The sequence below is a fragment of the Heterocephalus glaber genome, unplaced genomic scaffold (assembly GCF_053883595.1).
Source record: "Heterocephalus glaber isolate CG9 unplaced genomic scaffold, H.glaber_assembly_v1.0 deba00000122, whole genome shotgun sequence".
Taxonomy (NCBI): domain Eukaryota; kingdom Metazoa; phylum Chordata; class Mammalia; order Rodentia; family Bathyergidae; genus Heterocephalus; species Heterocephalus glaber.
This window is the reverse complement of record NW_028258138.1, coordinates 85,302,178-85,327,926: the sequence shown is the minus strand read 5'-3', so window position 1 is coordinate 85,327,926 and position 25,749 is coordinate 85,302,178. Positions and strand designations below refer to the sequence as shown.

At 40.7% G+C, this 25,749-nt stretch overlaps 1 protein-coding gene across 9 annotated transcripts in view; it reads right to left on the bottom strand.

Moving 5' to 3' along the window:
• The window catches only part of Cep152 (centrosomal protein 152), a 90,906-nt gene that overhangs the window by 43,721 nt on the left and 21,436 nt on the right, over positions 1-25,749 (bottom strand). For all 9 annotated transcript variants that reach the window (XR_015439040.1, XM_021261403.2, XM_087181020.1 and 6 more), the window contains exons 10-14: positions 24,693-24,893; positions 19,314-19,461; positions 17,047-17,138; positions 16,036-16,199; positions 5,202-5,406 (exon numbers count right to left, since the gene is read on the bottom strand). Coding sequence is in view for 8 of the 9 variants with exons in the window: in XM_021261403.2 (XP_021117062.2) it covers positions 5,202-5,406; positions 16,036-16,199; positions 17,047-17,138; positions 19,314-19,461; positions 24,693-24,893 (810 nt within the window). In the remaining variant the exon portion in view is untranslated. The remainder of the gene's footprint in view (positions 1-5,201; positions 5,407-16,035; positions 16,200-17,046; positions 17,139-19,313; positions 19,462-24,692; positions 24,894-25,749) is intronic.

The window sequence follows — 25,749 nt, the reverse complement described above, 5'->3', positions numbered from 1 at the left end:
CCTGTAGGGACACAAGGGCAAGGTCCCTGTCAGGACAAGATCTTTAAAAAGAAAAGGATCGCATGAATGTCACAGTGAAATTTCTTCCTGAAGGTAGAATCTCAAACACATTTGTCTTCAAGAAATCAAGAAATCTAACACACCCACTCTATGTCTAAAGAGATTCTAGTTAGAAGTTAGCTGAGCTGGTTACTGAATATGGCCTATCAATTACTTCTGGAATCAGGGCATAGCTTTAAGTTTATCTTCAAGTTAGGTAAAGATTTTCACTGAGGATCAGACACAAAAGCCTCTGTTTTATTTATCATGTTCACAAGAAATTCTGTATAGATATGGGCCCTGACTGTTAGTGACCTATTCTGGATTTCCTAAAGCCTTTGGCACATTCTGCCACAATGGGCCAGTTGGTCACTTGGAATGAATGGCCTAACAGTTGATCTACTCCAAATTACTGTTTAGTGCTATCTATGTATGGGTAGTCTTCTAATCTTCCTCACAGATTATCCTGGAAATATCATAGAACGGTATATCCAGGTTTTACACAGAAACAATTTTATTACTGTAGATAAGATTCCTGAGCAAGAACTCAGCTTGGAATAAACCACTGCTATGAAGTCATAACATGAACGCAAAAACCATAAGCCTCTGCAATAATTTTAAATCGTTCTATATTAAGATGGATATAAACGAACATAAAATGTACTCCAAAGTATGCATGAAGCAGTAAAGATAACCATATCATTAAAGTGTTCATGCAAGAAACATGCAAAATGTCTACATAGTAAATAGGTCTGCTGGCCATTTTTGGGGGGTGGGGAGCGGGGATTGAACTCGGGTCCTTGCGCTTGTGAGGGAAGCGGCGGAACCACTGAGCTAAATCCCCGGCCAGCTGGCCTTCTTAATACATACTCATACTTAGAAATAGTGGAGCGAGGCTGTTGACACCCCGTTCTCTTTAAGAAGATATCCGGGGAAGTTTAAATGGATGTGTTCTTTCTCTTCAACGCCCTGCAGAATGCAGAGAGGTTCACTGTCATTTTATTAACCCCAGGATCTGAGGCATCTGTGATCATCCTTTATAGAAACAGATGTTGAGACATTTAAACTTTCTAGCCTCAATAAAGAGCTCAGAAAGGTAGCACTTGTTGCACTCACATGCCCTCCCCACTGGTCACACCAACTTATTTGCAATGTCCTTTCAGATGGCTCTGCTCAAGGCTAAACATCCTTTCCCACCCTCTCTCCTAGACTTGCCTTTCAGGACAAAGGTCAAATGTCCCCTCCACAAAGATCTCACTAAGACTATCTTATCGTCCTACGTATCCCAAGGCCAATTAGATATTCCTTCACAGACCATTATGCTCAAACTATGTAGAATCTGTACTATACTAGGTTATAGGTACCCATTCCCTTATTGATCTATAACATTAAATGTGACAGCATATCGACCCCTTGGGACCACAGAGCACTTGAAGGGGGCAATACAAACTGAGATGTGCAGTAAGTATAAATCCCATGCTGAATTTCAAGGACTTATTACACATTCACAGAATGAAATCCATCTCATTAATAATATCTATATTAATTACATGAATTAACAATGTGGATAACCTTTTGCATAAGCAGATAGTCCCCACCTTCTGATGGTTCGACTTACAATATTTCAACTTTAGGATGATGTGAAAACAATATGGATTCAGCAGAAGTTGTGATTTGCATTTTCAACTTGCTCTTTTTCCAGGCAGGGACAGGCAGCATGCTGTGCTCTCATGATGCTGAGCAGTAGCAAGAAGCTGCAGCCCCGGCCAGCCCTGTGCTCAAGAGGGGAAGCCAACACTGCAGTGCACTGCGCTCAGTGAGACACTGAACACTCGACTATAAACTTGCTTTGTGTCACATGATTTTCCCCAACCATCTGTATTCTGAGCACCTTTAAAGGAGGCAAAGCTAAGGTACAATGTTTGCCAGATTAGGTGTATTAAACACATTTGTAACTTGCTATTTTGCTTCTGAGGAATTTTTTGGGATATAACTCCATCATAAGTCCATGAGCATCTAGGCTGAGTTAAATGAAATGCATTATTAAAATTAAAATTAATTTCACACATTACTTTTACTTCAGTAGGTCTACTAAAAAGATTTTAAGTTAGTATGTGGCTACATTGTATTTCTGTTGAATAGCACTGTTGTAGGTTCTAAGTTTCAAGGAATGGCCATTGTTTCATTATTGAATCCCACGAGACCTTTCAGAGACTCACTTTTAAATAAATGAATAACGGTTATCTATTCTTCCAATTATACATCACCCAATACCTCCAAAACATGCTTTCTCATTTTATTTCCAGACAAACTGAAAATTCTATCATAAAAGATGTAGGAAATAGGAGGCAAAGCCAAACTTCAAAAGTGTCATGGGCTAGCTGGAGAACTATGAACTTGGGTTTTTGGAAAAGAACCCACCCAGGGCCAGGGATTTAGCTCAGTGGTTTCGCCGCCTGCTGTGCAAGCGCAATGACCCGAGTTCGATCCCTGGTACCAAAAAAAAAGAAAAGAACCCACCTTGTTGGTCAAGTTACTACTTGTACTTCCTCTCCCAATTTCCTACTAAGAGAGGAGAAATCAGTAAGTGCTTGTGTTCGACAAACGTGAGCAAATGTGCAGAGAATTATCCAGGCAATATCCCTAGGAAATCACTACACAGGAAGCTGAAGCAGAGCAGACATAAGCAGAAAAGGGGCTACAGAAAGAAAAAAAATCAGAGCATAGATGCGGACTACTGAGAAATCACCATGGCAAAGAGCAGCAGGACAAAAAGTGTTCTCAAAACTGAGACAGCGCCCTCTGAGCTACCAGTCAGCCCAACTACGGAGGCAAAGGGAAGGCTAAAGAAGCAACACAAGGCAGCACGACCGTCATCTGCCACACGAGGAAGTGGGTTGTAGCAGGTGCCATTAGTGACTCCAACACAGAACAAAGAGGGCACTGGATACCTCAGCCAGGGTCCAATCCCCAAAGCAGGGTCCTACTCTTCGTCTCTGGATACGCTCACCAAAATGCTTAAACTAATTAAATCCAGCCCTTACCACAAATTGAGACACACACTTTCATTCCCATCCTTTCAAAGAAAACCATATGGTCACAATTAAAATATATTAATTTAAAGATGTTACATGTGCTGGGGGAATTTCCTTTGTTAACACTAAAATCAATGTTAAAGTTATCAAACACAGTTACTCAGAGCAGGAAATCAGACTGGGCAGGATTTTGACAGTAAAAATACACTACTATTTCTGGAAAATAAATTAGCTACACCTAAAATTCCACAACAATTAACACCATAGAACACTTTACATACTTTGACTTAGAAATCTGTAATGAATACAATTCCTAGACTAAAGGATCAGGAAACAAAACAGTACTAAAGTAGAAAGCCAAAAATTATTTCCCTCCACGATGAAAAGGAGACCACTACTGTGTTAGTCAGCTTCCACTGCTGGGGCAAAATACCTGACACACACAACTTACAAGAGGAGAGGTTTGTTTTGGCTCACAGTTTCTGAGGTTTCATTCCATGGTTAGCTGGTTTCATGGCAGAGACCTCATGGCAAAGGAAAGCTCCTCACCTCCTGGCAGCCAAAAGGCCGAACAGAGTGAAGGAGCAAATGAGGAAGGGCCTGGGAACAAGATGTACCCTTCAGTGCACACTCCAGTGACCTCTGTCCTCCAACTGGGCCCCATCTTCTAACAGACCATTCAGCTCCGAACTCATGGTCCTGTAGGCACCCTCACAATTCAGCCACCTGTCTAGGTTCCACCTCTCAACACTGCTGCATTGGGTGCAGCCCTCAATACAAGAGTCTTTGGGGGACCCTTCATGTAGTAACCATAACAACTACTGCATACCCTTCCTCCCCGTTTCTTTTCCCGTTCTTAATGACTAGGTTTTTATGTATCTTCTCTAGAGAGAATAGATAGTGAGAATTTGTAAAATAAAGGTGGAGGAGGCACTATTAAAAAAAGATCTCTGTGACAGCATGACCTTCAGGGAATAACCATGACGTGCTTTAGCTTTGGTATGCCCAAGACCAACTCTGTAACTTAAAAGCATCGCAAACTCCTCCAGCTTCTTGTCCTCATCTATAAAGTAAAGCTACTAACAGAAGAATGTGTGGAGGTGGATTTCAAGGACTGACATGACCTGACTCTGGGTCTCTCCCATCTGTTTAACCAGGACTATATAATTAATGTCCTTGTACAGAATGACTTTTGTTATGAGAACATAGGCCAGGGAAGTCTCATAGACAAAATTCTACAGGATTTCCATATGCAGGATTTATTTTCATCAGGTTTTAAAGCATTATTGGTATAAGTCAACCCCGAAGAATTGCAGATACCCTGCAACACAAAATGCTTCCCGGTATCTGTAGTAAAGAAATTTTACTTAACCAACATCTCATTTAGGTCCTGAGAGTAAGCAGAAAACATATTCCTTTAAGCAGCATTTCTTCCTTTCAACTTTACTTCTAGAGGAGTCAAATAAACCCTTGACAATCAAAGGCTTAACTTCAATATATGAAATACAGTGGACCCTTGACTTACTAACTCAATTTGTTCCCGAGGGCTGGTTGTAACTCAAATTGGTCAGTTGAAGGCTCAGGCTCCTCTACACAGCCTTCAAAGTCTCTCTCCTGTACACAGGCAGTTCTCAGTGTCCTTAGAGAGACACTGGCCCAGGATTTCTCAGTTACCCCACACAGGAAAGGATGCTGTCATGTTCCTTCCAGAACTCTTTAAGGGTTAAGCCTGTATCTGAGACCATCTGGAAGCACAAGTGGCTGGCATTCAGGTCATAACTCAAGACTTTGGTTGTAAGGTAAAACTAAAATTTTGGTCATAACCCAAGTTGTTTGTATGTCAGGCTGGTCATAACTCGAGGGGCCACTGTATAAAAGTTCTTTTATTACATTTTTTTTTGGTAAGCTTTTTTTTTTGGTACCAGGGATTGAACTTGGGACCTTGCCCTTGCAAGGCAGGTGGCAGCACCACTGAGCTAAATCCCCCGGCCCATTTTTTTTTTTTTGGTACTGGGGATGGAACTCAGGACCTCAAGCTTGCCAGCCAGGTGCTGTACTGCTGAGCTATATCCCTGGCCCTTATTACAGTTTTTTAAAACGGCTTTTCCACTCTACAGCTCTACACACCTCAACCTCCACACTCCTGCCATCCTTCTTCACTTGCTGGAGATTCTCGATTTCCTGGTGACAGGCCCTGAGGTCACTCTGTAACTGAGACACCAGGTGACGCTTCACTGAGTTGCTGTCCAGCAAACGCTGCACATCCGCCTTCAGCCTCAGGATGACCTCATCCTTGGAAAGCTCCTCATTAAGGTCTTCCTGCTGCACAGTGCTGATGGAGAAATTGGATTCATTAGGACTAAATCAATAACGTAACATGTTCTGTCACCTACACAAAGTGCATATTTCAAAACAGTTTCAAATTTTTGTCACACACACACACACACAGACAAGAGTATCACGTTTGCTGTATCCCTGTGTACAAAAATAAGCTCATTCACAGAAAGATGTTTCTCAAGCTTGGCCTTTGTGTGAACTCTGACATGGCTTACAGTTATAATACTGGTATACTGCACACTGTTTATATATGTTCCAACAGAAATAACATGTGGATTAAGGAGGAAAAGAATACTAAATGCTAGCAAGCCTAAAAAGGAGAGAGAGAGAGAGAGAGAGAGAGAGAGAGAGAGAGAGAGAGAGAACAACAGGATAAGAATAGGAGTATGAGCCATAGGAGGAAGACATCCTATGTCATAGGGCATCAACCACTGATTTAGTAATGGGGTTGAATTAGTCTCAGCTTCACTGCTGCTCTGAATCTGATCTCACAAAGCCTATAAAGAAAGCCTTGGGTCAAATGGATTCCAAGTAACTTAAACGTGTCACAGGAAAAGTCCAACAGTATCTTCAAAAACAATAAAATCCAGCATACAAAACATACAAGTAAAAATGTCTAACATACAATCAAAATTCACCAGGCACGCAAGGAAGCAGGAAAGAAAAATATGAACGATAAGCAAGAGAGAAAGCAATCAATAGAGACTGACCCAGCAATGACACACGTAATAAGATTAATCAAATGTGCTCTGTAGGATGAGCAGAGAAATAGAAGATTATCAAGGATACAAGGGCTGGGACTGGGGGTGTAGCTCAGTGGTAGGGTCCTCATCCAGCCTACATAAAACCCTGGGTTTGAGTCCTAGCACCAACCCCCCACAAAGAAAATAAAACAAACAAAATCCACCCAAATTAAACTCAGGGAGACACAAAAAGTTGCAATATCTGAACTGGAAAACATATTGGATGAAATTAACAGCATATGAAGATGAAATGACCAATGAAGCTATAAGTATATAAATAAAACTGCACAATTAAACACAGAAGGACTGAGACAGAAAGTCACAGCATATTAAGTTTTCTGCATGTATAAATGAAGTCCCAGAAGAGGAGAGGGGGAGGGAAAGAATATCTGAAAAGATAATGGTCAATATTTTTCTAATTTAATGAAAACAAAACTCCCTTAAAACCTAGACATCCAATGAGTCTCAAGCAGAAGAAACATAAAGAAAACTAATGTCAAATTGCTAAACTAATCCTCACCGCATCTTGCACAAGACACCAGACCTGGAGCTCTGGGAGTTAACGTCCGTCCACTCAGCTGGGCTCTTATGCTGCTTTGGGCTTATTACTCCTTTCCACTTGAGTATTTCTCCCTTCTGGAGTAGGAATGTTTATTCTATCCTCGTCCCACCGCTATGGCTTAGAAGAATGTAACTTGTGTTTATTTTTTATTATACCAGGAAGCAATATAAGAATCTATGAACAACTAAATGGAAAGTAAACTGTGAAATACTCATTAAAAAAAGAGACATGTATATATAAAAAAGAATGAGCAACAGCCACATGCTACTTACACAATGCTGAGTGAAGAAAGACAATCTAAGGAACTCATACCTATGAAAACCAGACAACTCATGTCAACCTTAAAGGACAATGAAGGACAAAGACTGAATGTTTCCCACTAAGATTCAGGTCAATGAAAAGATTTCTGCTCCTGCCACTTCTACTCAGTGGTGTTACAGGGTTCTAACCAGAGGAACTGGTCAGAAAAGAAAAAGGCATCCAGATTAAAAAGAAAGAAGAGAAATTATCTCTTTTATTCAGATGACATGGTCTTGAAAACAGAAAATCCTGAGGCGCCCACTAAAAATCTATTTGAACTAATAAACCACTTCAGCAATGTGACAGTGTACAAGATCAACATACCACAAAAACACGTGTTGACATCTAATATTAATAAGCCAACTAAAAATAAAATTAAGGAAATAACTCAGCAAAAGTAACAGAGAGAATAAAATACCTAGGAATAAATTAATAAAAGAAGTATGACTTGAAGACTGAAAGTTACAAAATATTAATGAAAGAAATTAAAGATATAATTTTTAATTCTATGTTCACGGATCAGAAAACAATATTGTCAAGTGGCAATACTCCAATTCAATGCAACACCCATCAAAATCCTAGCTCAGTTCTTTGCAGAAATTGACAAACTGACATTAAAATTCACAGAGGAACAGAAGACATCCAGAAAACCAAAATAATCTTGAAAAAAATGAACAAATTTGGAGGACTCACACTTTCTGGTTTTTTTATCACACAGTTATAGCAAAATGGTATACTACTGGCATAAGAACACACATATAAAGCAATGGACTAGATTGAGAACCCAGAAAACAAACCTTTATTTACAATCAACTAACTCTCAGTAAGAGTGCCAAAACAATTAATAGGAAATTGTCTTTTCAACAAATGCTGATGAGACAACTGAGTATCCATGTGTAAAAGAATGAAGTTAGATCCCTACCTCACAACATATCCAAAACTTAACTCAAAATAGACACCAAGCCTAATGTAAGCGATAGAACTCTTAGAATAAAACAGATATAAATCATTAGGACCTTGGATTAGAGCATGATTTCTTAGACATGTACCAAAAGCACAAGCAACCAAAGGAAATGATGTAGGTAGGCTGGACTTCCATCAAATTAATGGCTGTAGGGATCAAAAGACTCTTATCAAGAAAGTAAAACAAGGGAGGGGGTGTAAGAGTGGTAATGGAAGGGATGGATATAAATATGTAGATACATATAAATTTAAATTTTAAAATAAAAATAAAGCACACCAACAATTCACAGAATAGGAGAAAATATTTGCAAATCATATTGTCTGGCAAGGACTTGTATTCAGAAGAGGTGAAGAAGGGGAGGAGATGCAAAGGAGAATTGAGGTGCGTTACGTCCATGCACCGACTCCCCCTAGAGGAATGGAATCATTATGTACTGCAAATGTGTCCTTATAAACATGAACTTCTTACAAAACTGGGGGAAAAAAGAACTCAATACTAAACAAAAAGATAATCCAATTGTAAAACAGACAAAAATTTGAATAGATAGGTCTCCAAATAAGATCTATAAAAGTGGCCAAAAGATATTAAGACCACAGCATTAGCAAATCAAAACCACAATGAGATACCACTTCACACCCACTATGAAAGAAAATACATGTTGGCAGAACCTGATGATATGAATTCATGCATTGCTGATGGGATGTAAAATGGTAAAGACACTTTAGAAAACAATTTGACATTTCCTCAAAATGATAAACACAGAATTGCCTTATGACATACATACGAAATTATCAGCAGGCTATAAAATGAGATGAAGTGCTAATACACAATACAATACAGACAAACCTTGAAAATATTAGCAAAGTAAAAGAAGTCGGTGACAGAAGGCCACGTTCTACAATTTCATGTGTGTGAAAGGCACAGAGCAGGCAAATCCATGGGGACAGGAGTAGACTGGGGCTACGTGGAGCTGCAGAAACAAGGAGAAGGGACAGGGGAGGACAGGCAACAGGTATGGGGTTTGGGGAAGTGTTGTTTCTTGTTTTTGTGGCTGTTGAAATGTCCTAAAATTAAGTTGTGATGGTGGTTATGTAGCTCTATGAACATACTAAAAGCCACTGAACGGTACACTGAAATGGTGACTTCTGTGGTATACGGAATATACTTCAATAAAGCTGGCCAAAAAGAAAGAAAGAGAGAAAATAAAAAACACCTATTCCACGAGTCCTCTTAATAGGAGGCTAAACTAATAATTTCTAGGTGAGAATAAATGGGAATTACAAGGATAGGGAAAACAAGAAACTGACTGCCGCAACAGCTAAGAGAGTACTTAACCTCCAGGTCAGCACTGGAAGGAGGAAGACAGCGGCTCTGGGCAGAGCTCATCTCTCAACCCGGGTGACCTCTGGAGTATTCAAATAACCGAGAAACTACACTTAACGTTCGTTTGCTTATCTTCAGGAGTTATAGCTCACAATTTTAAAGGTTTAAGCATGAAAGTATAAAAAGCACTAGAAAGAAATCATCTTTTTAAATAGCCAGAAATCACAAAGGCAGACACTGACAGATCTAACAACATAGGACCTCAAACCAAACTGGAAGGGTGACAAGAGAGCAGTGCCCGGGTCCAGAGAAGTGAGTGCGCCAGTGGCTTCAGGGCTGTCTGGCAGATGATTCCAAGTAAAAGGTAAGAATGCTGTGTATGCACAGACAGAAAGAGCAGGAGCAAAATGTAAGTAGGGTTTATTTTTAGGTAGACTTTTAAAAGATGTTATAAAATGAGCTCCTTGTGACACGCACATGTCACTTTTGTATATGTATTGTATAAGTACATCTGCATATCTAAGACTCACCTATTTAAACCACTTCTATTTACACAGAAGATATACTTTTTTCACCCCCCCATTAAGTTTATTGGTACATTTTAGGTATAAAATACAGTTGCATTCATCATTGGGATCTTGTACCTTTACATGAGTCTCTTGGTTCTTATTTTTTTCCCCTTCCTTTGCCCTGCCTTCAATCCCTCCACCCTTCCTATTTGCAAAGACCTTGTTTCCATTTTTTTTCCTCTTCTCATATTTTGTCCTTTCCCTTTTTTCCCTTCCCCTACCCCTCCCAATTCCCCTGCTCTTTTAGACCTTTTCTTCCTGTTACACAATATCAGTTATACATTTTTTTAATTACAACATTAAGATCTAGGAGACATTACCACACATTTTACACAATTTAAAAGGATATAGAAAGCATATTACAAAAATCTTTTTTGAAATAAATTTGACAACTTCTAAGAAGTACCTTGGAAGACAAATTAATGAAACTAACTCTGGAGGAAATATAAAATTTGAATAGCACCTATTGAAGAAAGTATATTCCTAGCTTGAAAACCTACCTATATGACAACAGCAGGCTCATAAATATTTTAACTGATAAATTATATCAAACAATTAAAGCAGAAAAAAGAAGGAACACTCCTCCCCTCATTTTAGGAACTCAACATTGTGCTAATCCTAAAACTGGATAAAGATAACAGAAGAAAAAAGTATGAACATAGATAGGAATTTGTTTAACAAAACAAACTACTAGAAGTCAGATCTGGCAGGATGTAGAAAGTGGTTTTGTTATAGGCATGGCAGTGTTGGTTCAGCACTGGAAGATCCACCCCCAAAAGTCATCATTTTAACAGAGGAAAGGAAAAAGCCATATGATCCTGTCACTAGTTGGAGAAAAAGTATTGGACTAAATTCTACAGCTGTTCATGGTAAAAGCTATCAGGAGACTAGGAGTAGAATAGAACCTTCTCAACAGATCAAAGAAATGTACTCCATACTTCCAGCGAGAATGCCTTATATGAATGGAGAAGATACAATGCTTTCTCCCTAAGGTGGGGAACAAGGGCAGATATGCTTACTCTTTATCTGTCCATTAAACTTTGAAACCTAGTCCCCAACAAAATAGTCTGGCAATAAAATGACACAACTAGGATAGGACTGCCATGGCAGAAGCAAAATCTTTATGTGTAGATGAAATGATCATCTACAGAGAAAATACTAAGAAATCTCTAGGAGCCCCTAGAACTTGTATTTGAATTTAGCAGGATTAGAAAACACAAGGTATATATAAAAATTCAGGTCTGTGTATACTTGCTATAAATGAAGAATTGGATATTGAAATTTAAAAGATATGTAGGAGTACAAAGGACCTAGAAAAGTTAAAAACAAAAACAAAAACAGTGTTGGAAGACGTTTAGCACCCAATTTTAAGACTTCTTCTAAAGCTACAGTAATCAAGGCAGTGTTGGTGTAAGGAAAGACATATAGATCATTTGAATAAAACAGAGAATCTAGAAACAGAATCACACATATATGGTCCACTGAGTTTTGAAAGATTATTTAACATTAGCATTTTATAGAATATAAACTCAATTCAAGAGCCGAGGAAGAGATAGTGTTTTCAGGAAACGGCACTAGAACACCTGGTAGCCATATATAAAAAATTAACCTCAACGCTTTTTTTCCATACATGAAAATAACTTGAAGGGATCTATGAACCTAAATAAGAAAGCCTAAAAGTATAAAACTTTAAGAAGAAATTATAAGGGAAAATGTTTATGAATTCAGGGTAGGCAAGAACTACCTAGGATACAAAAGACATGATGTATAAAAGAAAAAAACTGATAAATGAGATTCCATCAAAATTTAGAACTTTAAATGACATCATTAAAATGAAAAGTAGGGCCGGGGATTTAGCTCAGTGGTTCCGCCGCCTGCCTCACAAGCACAAGGACCTGAGTTCAATCCCCGGTACCAAAAGAAAAAAAACAAAAAAGAAAAGTAGTCCTTAAACAGACCATATTTACAATGCATATAACCTATGACCAGAATATATAAAGAATTCTTAGAGCTCATTAATAGACAACCCAATTAAAATGTAGACATAAGATGATAGCCAGTACACAGAAGATATAAATAAGTATAAAAATAAAATGTACAATATAATGTAAAATATACATTTTCATCTTCCCGTGCTTACATGATGAACTCTAAGTCGAGCACTTAGTTTGCTCAGTTAACAAACTGTGCCGCCCTAATTTCTTTTCTTTTCGGCCTGAACGCTGACCGCTGAAATAGCACACCCTGTACTCCCACAGGGAGCCAAGTTGGACAGCACAGAGTTTGCTAACATAACTTTCGCTTCTTCCCGCACAAGGGAAGGCAGCTTGGTGACCAGTCCCGGAAGACTCACTGCTAAGCCCCATGGAACCTGGTTCCCCGAAATCCAAATAAACTGTGGTCCCATCCGAAGCCTGCTGAGAAGACCAAAGGGAAAAGGCATCCCACTTGTTAAATGTTTATTATTTGAGCTTAGCAGCCAACTATAATAAGGGCGAGAGGAAGCTGTCTGAAAACTGCATGCAGATTTAGCTACTCAAATTCCAGGGATGTAAAATACAACACTGAGGCTTAGCCCTTAAAATTTACTAGGCGGTAGCTTAAGAAAGGCGGTAGCCGGTGCTAAAAGCTTGGAGCCGCTAATATTTAGGTCAGTGATTTGAAAGCCATTCAAGTCAACAAAGAGCTGAAATTCTCAACACAGGGAAAACTGTTGCTTCCTCTCACTCTGAGACTCCATCAGAGGAAAGGAACAAATCTCTTCTCTTCTGCACCCTTTCAAATCCATCCGAGAATGTTCTACACTTTCTCAATGCCAAGTGGCCATCTATTAAACTGCTGGCTGGGAGGAGTAGGGGCTGATTTCTTCCCTTGTCCTGCATTTCCCTGCTGTCTTCATGCCGAACCCCCATGACCAAAGCCTCTGCTTTAGCCGTTCTCCACCTGCCCTGCTGAATGTGTCCATCATTTCCTTAACTATAATAAAGATATGATTCTCAGGCTTATTACCTATAGGCAAATGCTTTAAAATTACTGTAAGTTGGACCAGGGATTTACCTCAGTGGTTTCGCCGCCTGCTGCGCAAGTGCAAGGACCCGAGTTTGATCCCCGGTACCAAATAATAAATAAATAAATAAAATTACTGTAAGTGCTAAATAAATACAAAGTTCCAAAGTAGTAAAATATATTTGGGAGGACATCATGATATATATCTATGTATTTGTTAGCCAGTTCCCAGGCCAATTATGGCACAAAATAAAGTCATAACCAATCGTCAAAAAATCATTTTTGGCATGAATTAATATCTTTAATCCTCAAAAAAACTAAAAGATGTAAAGAAGAACAAACTTTAAGGCAAAAAGTTTTGACTATCCTGTAAACATGAACACACAGAAAATGCGGCTTGTCCTCGGGAGTTTTGGTTCAAATCCTGGTTCTGCTGCGAGACTGACTGTCTTCTTAGGTAGAGGAGTTCATTGCTCTGAGCTCGTTTTCCCAACCCCAACATGGTAACACTGGAGTTAACATTTGCCACAAGATTGAGGATCAAAAGCTTCACAAATTACATGCTGAATTCAAAGTAGATTAATACAAAATGTGATTGATGGCATATTTTTTATTTTTGGTACCAGGGATTGAATTTGGGTCCTTGCACTTGTGCAACAGGCAGCAAAACCACTGAGCTAAATCCCTGGTTCGATGGGATATTTTAACCAGTCACCTATTAAATAGGAACAGTAATAGTTATCTTTTTAAGTGCCTAATATGTGCTAGAACATGGTTAAGAGGCTCTTACATTCATTACCTATTTTAACCTTCATTTTAACCTCCAAGTGATATCAAGCCTGAGAAGGAAATAGGCTCAGGGAAAGCTAAGAAAGTTCCCCAAGGTCATAAAGCCAGTAAGAAATGGAAAACCACAGTTCAAGACAGTCAGGACCTAAAACCCACTTCTTCACTGGCCCCTTGGAATTATCTAGCACTGACAGGAAATAAGGCATTCTTGGCAGTCAGTTTTCCAGATGACCACATTTAACTTTAAAATTGTATGTAAATCTGTTTTTAAAATATAAAACACACTTCCTCTTTTGCTTTAATTGTCTAAGGTTTCTTCACCAACTTGGGATCATAACTGCAGACGCTGTGACGTGGTCCAGTGTGTGGGGATCCCTGCCCTGCCCTGCAACAGCTCCAGCCCCCCACCACCACCGTTCCCTTCCTGCTAAGGTGCAGCTGTCACCAGGCACAGCAAGGACCTCTCCCAGCGGGAAACAGGAAATAAGATAATGCGCAGGGTGCAAATGAACCTGTCATTATGGCCCTAAGGTAAGAGCTTCCAGGTGGCTCCTATTAAAAACATCCCAATCCAATCCTGCAATTTTCCTCTCTGCTTCCTTCTCACACATAGCTGTGATCTGTAGAGGTGGGAGTTCCCTGAACACAGGCTACCAGATGAATGGAGCCTCAGGAAACTAAACATTGATGTCTTCTTCCACAAAATCACTTGATCGCTTAAGATTTCAGTACCGAATTTCATCTTACAGAAAGAGAAATACAGTATTAAAACACATACCCCCTAAAGCCTGCTATTGAGCAAATTCTTCAGGAGATTTATATGACTGTGCTTAGTTGCTTAACACCTGAAACACAACATGTATTAAACACTGTCATTGAACAATGATGCAATAATGATGTTTTGTAAACTCAGACCTAATCTACAAACCAGATAGTGTGATGAAGGCCAAAGGCACTTAAGAAACACTTGCCTTAGTCTAAATGCAATCTTGTCCCAACATCCTATCTTGGTCCCTAACCCAAACTGAGGCAGGAGATTAGGGCATGGCCAGACAGCTGGCAAGTGGACATAACCTGTCAATCATGGAGATGCAGGACACATTTGGCCAAGCCCTGCACCTAGGACCAATCAGAAAATTCTATCTTCAATTCCCCTGGCAGGAGACCAATCAGGTTTTTGATAGGCTGACCTAGATCTGATGTCTGCATGAAGAGTACAAAAGATGGTGGCCATCAACCTTGTGCCCACTGTGCCATCTCCCCTCAGAGGCCCGCTCTCACTCGGCAGAGCATACTTCTTTTCCTGTCTTTAATAGCAGTGAAACCTCACTGTCTTTTGCACATGTCTTGACCAATTCTTTGTTCAGGACGAGAACCTGGAAAGAACCTCTAGAAGGAGCTCAGCACCCCATATCCCAGTAACACAACCAAGAGAGGGAAAGGATAAATCCCGCTTTGCACATCAGCATTCACACCCACCAGCATCTGGCTGCTTACAGGTATCCCATTTCCTGTGTCCCTGTCCCCACAAATGTAAACTCAGCGGGAGGGCAGTTTCTATGTCAGTTTTTGGCACTTTCCAGAGCCTGCCACAGAAACCTCTACCAGCTAGTGTTTCCAAAGTGTGAGAGAATGAATGTAAGTCTCATTCGTTCATTCATTCATTCATTCATCTCTAAGTCTCTAATATTCCCTCTCCTACACCAGCCCTCCCTCCCTGTCACACCCCGGGAGGGTGAAGAAGCAGTCTATTCCATGAGCATCCTCAGGTATCTGTATTAAGCAGTAGTATAAAAGACAGAATCACTATTTTATCAGTATTTTAGCTCTATTTCATAACCTAACCTCACAGTAAGGTTCCAAGGAAAACTGATGTTTACTTTCTTACGTATCACTGATAAATAAAGATGAGGCATCTGTTTTGAACACACACAGTGCTAACATAGAAGCAGTATGGCCTCACCCTGATAGTGAGAACAGATGCATAATCACAGTGAGAAATTACTTTGTGCATTTTTTTTTTTGGTACCGGGCATCGAACTTGGGTCCTTGTGCTTGCGAGGCAGGCGGCGGAACCACTGAGCTAAATCTCTGGCCCTCCTTTGTGTATTTTAACTACACTAATCAGCTTTTACCTTTCTGAAATTGATGTGCCAATTGGAATATTGAAGTCAGAATACTACCTCAGGTTTCTGTTCACTTTGAACTCAGACATTTACGCTTTGGTAAAAATTACTGAGACCATACTATTCCGCATCCAAGAATACCTAGTCCTCATTCTTTCATGCCTGGTGCCACCTGTTTACCACGCAGCACCAGCTTATTCACATAAGTTCTTCTACAGCAAACTAAAATATTCCCTTGATACCTGTTAACTTTGGATTTTTTCCAGTTGACATTTTTAATACCCAAATCCACATATGATTCACCAAGTTCTATATTTGATTCTCCTTCTGAGTCACTTGGGAGTATTCCTAGTTTTGCAGCAGATTCATAGAGAGAAATTTCATCTTTTAGTTCTGTTAATTCCGCCTGGAACATAGAAGTATCGAAGATAATTCCCGTTACTTTCGTGTATGAAGAAATCAGTCATTCTGTGTTTCAGATTTTAATGATCAGCAGAAGCAGAAAGCGCCAAGCGCATGCTTGTAACAGGTAAGTCATATCCCTTGTGGGGAGTTGTCTCGTCCGCACTACATCTCAGTGCCTTTTACCCCTCTCCTCCCATTCTCTCCCCTTCTTCCACCTCTTAGCCCCCTTCCCATTTGCAAGCTATCCATCCTCTTATTTCCTGCTATCTATCTTCTATTTTGTTCGCTATTTGTACTTTGGTTTCTCATAGAGGAGGAACCACGTGATATCTAAGCCTGTGTCTGATTTCTTTCTTTTAGCATTATGGTCTCAGCTGTACCCATTTTCCCTTAAATGACTCAAGCTTAACCTTCTTTATGGCAGAATAATAGTCCATGGTGTGTATACACCACATTTTCTTTATCCAGTCATCTGTGATGGATATACAGGCCACTCCCAAGATTTAGCTATTATAAGCTGTGCTGCTATAAACATGGTTATTCTCCCCTTTCATCAGTAAATATAAATAGCACTGGAGAAGAATGTGAGAGAATGACAGCTAAACTAAACGTTCTACACACACGGATCAACTTATTTCTGGGACACCCAACAGACAAAAGGCTGGGCCCTGGAAAGGGGCAGACCTGGCCTTGCACACCAGACAGTGTTGGTGGGATGGTAAACAACTCCCATGGGCTGGTGTGGAGGGCCAAGCTCCTCCCTATGCAGAGATATCGGACTCAAAACGCTGACGTTGCCCTACCTACCCTGGATACCCAGAGTGCCCCGTCTGGGGGGATGTGCTCACCTGTAGGGCCTTGTTCATGTTTTCACTCAGCACATGTGCTTTCTGTGCCTGCTGCAGCTGGAGCCGCAACTGGGCCACCTCTTGGATGGAGCCTGCAGGGGAGAGGGCACAGGACAAGCTGAGTGCAAGGGCACAGAGTGCCTATAGCCTGCAGCGCTCAGGCTGCTGAGCTCCACTTTAGCACCACGAGCTCTTCAGCTAACACCATGAAGGTATCAGGACAACGGGGCCCAAAGGCACAGGCTGGTCCCGACCTTCCCAGGACTTTGTACAGCAGGGGCTACAGGATGACCTTGTTAGAGATCAAATGAGCCACATCTACAGACCGTGGCACTCCCTGGGGGCCTTTAATAGGCACTTGACATCCCAATTCATAGAAAGCCAAAGAAAAATGTTCTTTGGAACACATTTCTACCCTGCAAGAAGAAAACTACATCTTGCTGGCTTTCGGGTCTTTCTAAATGCTCTTATTTCCACCACTCCAAGATCTTCATGGGGAAGAAATATGTTAGTGCAGTGCTTCTAGAACATCAGCAAACTGACATTCTAGTGTATGAGGGAAGGTTCCCATTTCAAAGGGACTTCACTGGGTTTCTGCCACAGAAAATGCCCATCTCAGAAACAGTTAAGTGAAGTGATCGTGACATATTATGCAGCTAAAAACAGTCCTACTTTCAAGGCCTTTAATGGCCAAGAAAACAGCACACCAAGAAATGCCACTGAGAAACAAGAATACATACAAACATACATGAGGTGTGATTGAAAACTACAGTGAATCTTAAAAATTTATTACAGTAAAAGACACATTGTCCTCCTTGCTTTGAACACACATATCCCATGGTTCTTGCCACTTTCTGAAGCAGTTCTAGAAGTTCTCTGTCGGAAGTGTCTTCAGCAGTGCTGTCCCAGCTGCCTCTATGTACTGAATTGATTTATGGTGACTTGACTTTGGGGAAGGGCCAGAAGTCACGTGGTACCAGATCTGGTGAATAAGGTGGATGAGGACACAGCATCATGCTTTTATGGGCCTGGCTCTCCATCGTACAGCACTTGGCAACATCACACATTGTATTTTTGATCCATGCTTGTAAAGATATTTACAAAAGAGGACTTCCAGAACGGCCACAGGATAAGTGTTTTGAAGGGAAGGAAGTGTTTTGAGAGGGATTTGTGGCAATGTGTCTTTTACTATAAAAAATATTTTTAAATTTAAATAGTCACTGTATTTTTCGATCACCTCCTGTGTGCATGCTTGACTTCAGTACTTTCAACATTGAGGGTTAACCATTCTTTGACATATGGCACCAACAGTGTGAACTGTTTCTCGTATACCCAAGTGTGGCTTTCATGTACTCTTAATGAGTAACAGATGACCTATCTTGACAGTGTGAGCTCTTCACCAAAAAAGAGTGTACAAGCCTATATACCAAGCAGTTTTTATACATTTGATTATTTTTTTGCCTTTTATTCTAACATCATTTCATTAAAAATAAGAAGAAAGAGGATGGGCACAGTGGCGCAGGCCTGCAATCCCAGCACCCTGAGAGGCTGAGGCAGGAGGGTCACAAGTGTGAGCCCCTCTTGGGCAACTCAGCAAAAGCTTGTCTCAAAATATAAAAAATGTAAAGGGCTAGGAATGTGCAAAGCGCCTAGGTTCAATCCCTAGTACCACTAAATAAATAAGTAAGGAGAAATAGAATACCTGCCGGCACCAAAATGAATATGTCTCAAAACTAATACCACAGGGACCATGTTAGAAATCTGACACACAACAAAAATGTGATTCTTGCCTGAATGACTAAGTAAGTAGAGATTCTACCATGAGGGGGGGACATACCGAAGAGGTTCTATAAAAGAATAGAATCATATGATCAAATATTGGGTCTAAAAAACAAAATATAATGGGATTTTGGAATCATTCTCAGCTTTCGGGGACAGAACTGACATGTTTAACATATATTGTATTGTTGCGTTTTGCATAATTGGCCTTAGCACATTTTCAAAGACGTATGGTACACAGAAGTGGGGCATCATCTATGTGTACGTGCATTTCATTTGAAGGAAACACATCCGGACTTCAACGATACTTTTCCAAGTAGTGGGATGGTTGGCTATATTTATTTGGTACTCTACGTGTCTGCATTCTCCAGATCACTTACAGAATGAATTACAGGCGTAATGATATATTTTTAGAGAAGAGAAACTTGGCGCTGCTCGTGTTTCCTAACTCTCGGAACACACTGCCCGCAGACCGTGGGCACCTATACCTGACTGCAGCAGGTGGGCGCACTGCTTCTGCGTCTCCTCCAGGCTCCTCGACAGCCTGCTGATGACCTCGGTCTTCTCCACTCTGGTAGCTTCTTGATTCCTTTCCAGCTGTTTCACGTGGTCTTTTAAATGAGAGCAGATGTCTTCCTAAGTAGAAAAAGAGTTTCATGGTGAATCCTAAGAAATGCGGAACTGAAGAAGTTGATCCATCACTGGATTTTCAGTCAAATATGAAATCACCACAGAAAGGAGTGCACGCGGCTGGACATCAGGAGAAGACATTTACGGGATCTTGGTGAGACTCTCCTCTTGGTCTACTTCCTCTTTGTAATTATGCTAGTAAAGTACAAATTAGACAATTTATTAGGCCCCTTCTACTCCACATTCACAAGACACTGTTATTTTAAGTTAGGTTTTACTGCTGCCAAAAGAAATGTATTACATTCCTATTTGCATTTTATGGTGTCATGTAAGTGTGCGCAGGCACACCTAGCCAGGCCGCCTGGAATCACAGAATTTGTATCCCAAGACAGCAAGGACACAGATAAACACAAGGAAACCCATTCTGTTCTGAGCAGCCAGAAGCTTATTCTGTTCAGAGAGGCCAAGAATAATCTTTCTCTCCTCTGAACTTCTTTTAAACTGTTTCTGTTTAAAATGATCTGTTTCTCGTGTTTCTCTTTCTACCTTTTACACCCATTTCTCTTAACTGTCTCCTTGAGGGTACCTCTGCCTTGCAGTACACATAGCAGGTGCTACAATGAACACATGAAATATAAATGACAGGAGAGAGAGAATGACTACTTGTGTATCTATGTATGTGCATGTGTGACTGTGCAGCGATGTATTAAAATACAGACTGTAGGGATGGGGTATAGTTCAGTGGTATAGTGTTTGCCTAGAAGGCACAAGGCCCTGGGTTTGATCCTCGGCACTAAAAGACAGAAGGATGGGGGGGGGGGGTGGAAGGGAGGGAGGCAGGCAGGCAGGCAGGCAATAAGGGTGTATATAGTATAGTCAAGTTTCTCTAAAAAAGAAAGTGCATTTGCAAATAATGAGCCATGGGAATGCCACACCCAGGTAGAAGGAAGCATCGCCTCTCATCTAGAAAGGCTATGTAGGGTGAATTCCAGGCAAATAGGAGAGCATGGGAAAGGGTGAGGAACGAATAAGGTTACTGGCTGAAATTTCCTGAAAGAAACTCAAAGAAAACAAATACAACAATAAGAGGAATATCAAGGAAGACCTTTGAAGCGGAGAGAATGCTCAGCCTGCGGTGCCTATAGCCCAAGAATGCTTTCAGGCACAAACACGAGTCCCTCCCGAAAAGAGACCAATGCACAGCTCGAGCAGAGGAAGGGGACTCTGGAGGCCCTCATTTTAACTTAAAAATTCATGTGAATTTTGTATTCTATTTAGTAATGGAGCCCATGTTTGCTTTAAGTTTTTTCTGCCAAATTTTTGAGCAGAATGAGCTTCTGGAAACCTGGCCATGTTTGTTCAGCACTGCAAACGTCTTGGCACAGTGCTGCGGACTCGGGGCCAACTTGAGACGCGGGTCCTCAAGTGCCGGGGAACATGGCAGACCCCGCAGCAGCTCATGCCATGACTGCGTGAACCTGTGTGCGAGAAGGGTGGGGAGACAGCACACATCACAAGAGGCCGGGGACCAGGAGTAAGGAAAGGTAGACACAAGAAACACTGAAGAAAAGTCAGACTTTGCCAATCATTTGACTATTTGAGATTAAACCACAGTGTATCCTGTTGCCAACTTAGAGAAACTGATTATACTCGTGAAGTTATAGTTTTAAAAACAAAAACAAAGAAAAAGATGAGCAGTCCCTCTTTCCCATGATTAGCTTGAGTGAGAACACTTAGTTCAGGACTAAAAGGGGCAGACATCTTTTAAGACTGAACAAGATGAGTGTGAGAGGAAAGAGATAACAGTTGAATCTGTGGGAGAATTGAACAGCATTCCAGCGCAGAGAAAAATGAGGACTAGACAATACACAAGAAGTCTCTTCACCAACCACAAAGTTTTCAAAGGCGAGTCCTTAAATGCAACATGAAAGGACATACAGAAGATAGACCAAGCAAAGGTCATGACAGAGAAACAAAAGCCCATGAAGATTTTATAGTTCCAGAACAAAGGAAGGTATTACAGCACCAAGGAGGTAACCAGAGATTGTTATGGCTTGTGTACAGATGTCCCCCAAAGCCTCAAGTGCTCATAGGCCAGGCTTTTCAGAGGAGGCTGGATCTAGGGTGTGAATATATGGATTAAGCATGTGATAGGTAAATTGGTCCACTGATTGGTTTATCATAGTTGTAGGTGTAGATAATGGGAAGGGCCACTCTGGATGTAGGTGGCCTCTAGGCCTGTAGCCTGGCTGGTAGCCTGGACGGGATACAAGTCTGGAAGGCTCACTGTTTGCTTTTCCTGCCTACCCTGCCATGGACTGTTGCCCTCCTGCCATGCTTCCCTGCCTGGGGTCCAGCTGACAATGTACTGAAATCTCTACAAACTGTGAGCTAAAATAAATCCTTCCTCCTGTAACTTGTGGGCATTGAGTATTTTGTGCCAACAACAAGAGAAGTAGCTAAGACAGAGATCTTAACATGATACTTCCACAAATAAAGGAAGGTAGAAGGCAGTTTGGAGAAATAACCAGAGAACTTACTGAGACCAGGACACTTCTCCAAATGGGAGAAAACGGTCCAGGGATAGTTTCTATTAAAGAGCTACACCCTACACCATGGGCTCCAAGGACCTCAACTCAAGAGGAACTCAGCCAAAGTAAAAAGAATCCTTACAATATGTTGTGCGGACCATCTTTTCTACGCAGGAAAGATGTCTTAAGGAAAATATTAAATTAATATAATTTTAAAAGCCCTACATTTTTCAATGTATACTAGGTACACAGATATTTTTTAAAAATATATCATGGTAGGGGCCAGGGATTTAGCTCAGTGGTTTCAGCGCCTGCCTTGCAAGCACAAGGTCCCGAGTTCGATCCCTGGTACCAAAAAAAAAAAAATATATATATATATATCATGGATTGCTACTCCTCCCATTACATGGCATCAGACAGCTTCTGTGTTAAATTTTGTCTTTTAATTATAATTAAATACCCATTAATGATCAAAACTAGGTCTTGAGAGGAACTTCCCAACTTGATTAAAGGGAGAGGGAGAGGGAGAGAACTCAACCTCAATTTAATATTATGCTTAATAGTGAAAATCTGAAACTTTTCCACAAAATTAGGTATAAGGCAAGGATGTTCTCTCACCCCTGTTTTGCAACATCAACCTAGAGTTTTGAACCAATGCAGTAAGGCGAGAAAAGAAAATGAAAGGTATACAGATTGGGGGAAAAAAAAGAAAAAGAAAAAAAAACTGTCTCCTGAAACTAATATGTGATTATAGCAGAGTTATGGGATACAAGGTTGAAAAAACAGTCAATCATTTTCCCATGTACCAGCAATGAGCAAGTAGAATTTGATGATCAAACATAATACCATTTACATTAACAGCTCCAAAATGAGGTATAAATCTATAAAACTCTCATGAAAGAAATCAATGAAGAACTACATAAATGGACAGAGGTTACAAGTTCATGACAGGAACACTTAATATCATCAAGGTGTGACTTCTTTCCAACTTTATATAGCCAATGGCATCCCAATCAAAAGCCCAGCGAGTTATTTTGTGGATACCAATAAAGTAAATGTCTAAAATGTATTATATGGAGACTCCCATGCATCACCACTACTCTGGTGGCAATATGTTATTTCAAAAGCTTCTACTATGGAGCGAGGGTGCGGGGTTGACGGGAATAAAGAATACAGGGGCTCAGACACTAGAAATTCCTTCCAGCCTGGCCCCAGTGTAACTGTCGCAGGCAGCAGAGAACAGGCAGCTCTCCAGGTAACCCACACGCCTACCCTTCTACCCACCCAAGAAAGACCACTGTCCACCCTAACGATACGGCACCACCCTGTGTTTGCTCAAAACTAATATAAATAAGCATGCACATAAACAACATTTTAGAAAATAAAAGTGCATCTCAAATCCCATGTGTTTAAATATTCTGTAGACTTTGCTATAATTTGCCATAGTGCTCATCTTTTCTCATCCCTATATGCACCCCACGATGATCAAATGCACAATATTTTTCTATATAAAAGAATAAAAACATAATTGGTAAAAACCTACAAAAACTTTTAAAGACATATAAAATAAAATGGTAGATGCACAATTATTATTGCCAGTAATGTAATCCTACATGGGTCTACCTAGGAGCATGGAAAATTAAGAGTTAGCTGTGTAAGTCAAAAATAACAACCCCAATCACGATGAATGCTAGGGACTGGTAGGGTTTTCTATACCCTCATTTCTTATTCTGTCCCTTACCCTTGGGGCATATTAATTCTAAAATTACATTAGGAAAAATGAATTTTGAAATTTTTTTCATTTAAATGACTACCTAAGGTTTCATTTAAACCCACTACCTAATTCAACCTCAGCTTATTTTATTCCCTTCTAGACAAAAATAAGTGATTAAAATATGCTCAAGTTTCAAATCTCAATTGAGTTTAGATTAGATTTTCCCCATTACACTGTTGGTTTAGTATCTTTTATCCAAAATGTTCCAATTTTAGAGTATCTGCATAAACATAATGAGGTATCTCAAGCAAGGGATCCAAGCTTACACATGAAATTCACTTATGTTCATATCCACCTTCCACAGACACTGAGCCCGAAGGTCATATTATACAATACTTTAGCACACATGGGTTTCAACTGCGACCTGTCACAGGGGTCAGGGGTATAATTTTCCACTGAGGTGCCATGTCAGCCACATGGAGCATTCTGGACTTCAGATTTTCACACTGGGAATTCTCAACCTGTGTTCTCAAAATTAACTCTCCTCCCAAAAGCCATTTCCCAGCTGTCCTTATTGACAGATGAATTCCCAGATGCTGGGAGGCCTATGGAAGGCTTGCTAGGGGTTCAGACCCCTGGGCCACCTCTTGGGCTCTGGCCAGCCCCCAGCACATGCATCCCTTTCATTCAGGATCCAGGACAACATGAACAACATGCATAAATACCCTACAAATAGTGGGCCAGCAATGGGAGACTGGAGGAAGTACTGACCAGTCCTACCAAAAGAAGGGTTTCCAAAATTATACCTTCAGAACAGTCATAGATTCAAAAATCACTGCCTTTGAGGTTTCACTTACAATCTAACACCTACTAAAAACCTCCAAGATTTCCATGTAAGTAACCACAAAACACCACCAGCCTAAAAAAAAAACAAAAAAAACACCACCAGCATTTCATGTTGATAACAGTTGCTCATTTAAGATCATCCCAACCTGTTCCTTAAGGGCAGCAACCGTAGCATCCAAATTCTCCTGTAAGGACAACGCCTGCTCCTCATACTTCTTCGTGAGGCCCGTGACAATGCTCTCGTGCTGTTCTCGGGCTCGCTGGAGTGACTCAGAGTGACGAAGGTCCAACAGTTGCTGCTTCAAGCTCTCCAGAGCCATTTCAGTTGTCCGGGACTTCTTGATCAGCTGCAGAACACACAACAGGATATCCGTGTTGATAGGATCTTAACTCTGTGCTCGACATGGGCTTTAAAACTCAACCATGCTTTAATAAGAAGAAAGAAGGGGTCCTTGACCCCTTTCCTTGAAAGACTGGTGAAACCTGCCAATGATCATTTGCTAAAAACAAAGTTTTTTGGGTTTTGTTTTCTGAGACAGGATCTCACTATGTTGCTTTGAACTCCTGGGCTCAAGTGATCCTCCTGCCTTATACTCTCAAGAAGCCAGGCCCACAGGCATGTTCGGCCAGACCCAACTGAAAATAAAGGTCTAAGAGCACAGTTGGTACTGTAGGTGAAATAATGGTCCCTAAAGAATTCCGTAATCCCCCAAATCTATGAATATATTATATTAAAAGGCAACAGAAAGTTAAAGTTGCAGATGGAATTAAAGTTACTAATCAGATGATCTTAAAAAAAGATTATCCAGGGGCCAGGGATTTAGCTCAGTGGTTCTGGCACCTGCCTTGCAAGTGCAAGGTCCTGAGTTCAATCCCCGGTACCAAAAAAAAGATTATCCAGGGCCAGGGATTTAGCTCAGTGATTCCAGGGCCGGGGATTTAGCTCAGTGGTTCCAGCACTTTCCTCCCAAGTGCAAGGTCCCAAATTCAATCCCTGGTACCAAAAATAGAACAAAAAAAACCAAAACAAGATTATCCAGGCATGGTGGCACGTATCTATAATCCCAGCACTTTGGGAAGCTGAGGCAAGAGGATCAGAGTTCTGAGCCCAGTCTGGGCGACAATAACTCAGCAAGACCCTGTCTCAAAATAAAGTTTATTTAAAAAGGGCTGGGATGTAGCTCAATCCAAAGCCCTGGGTTC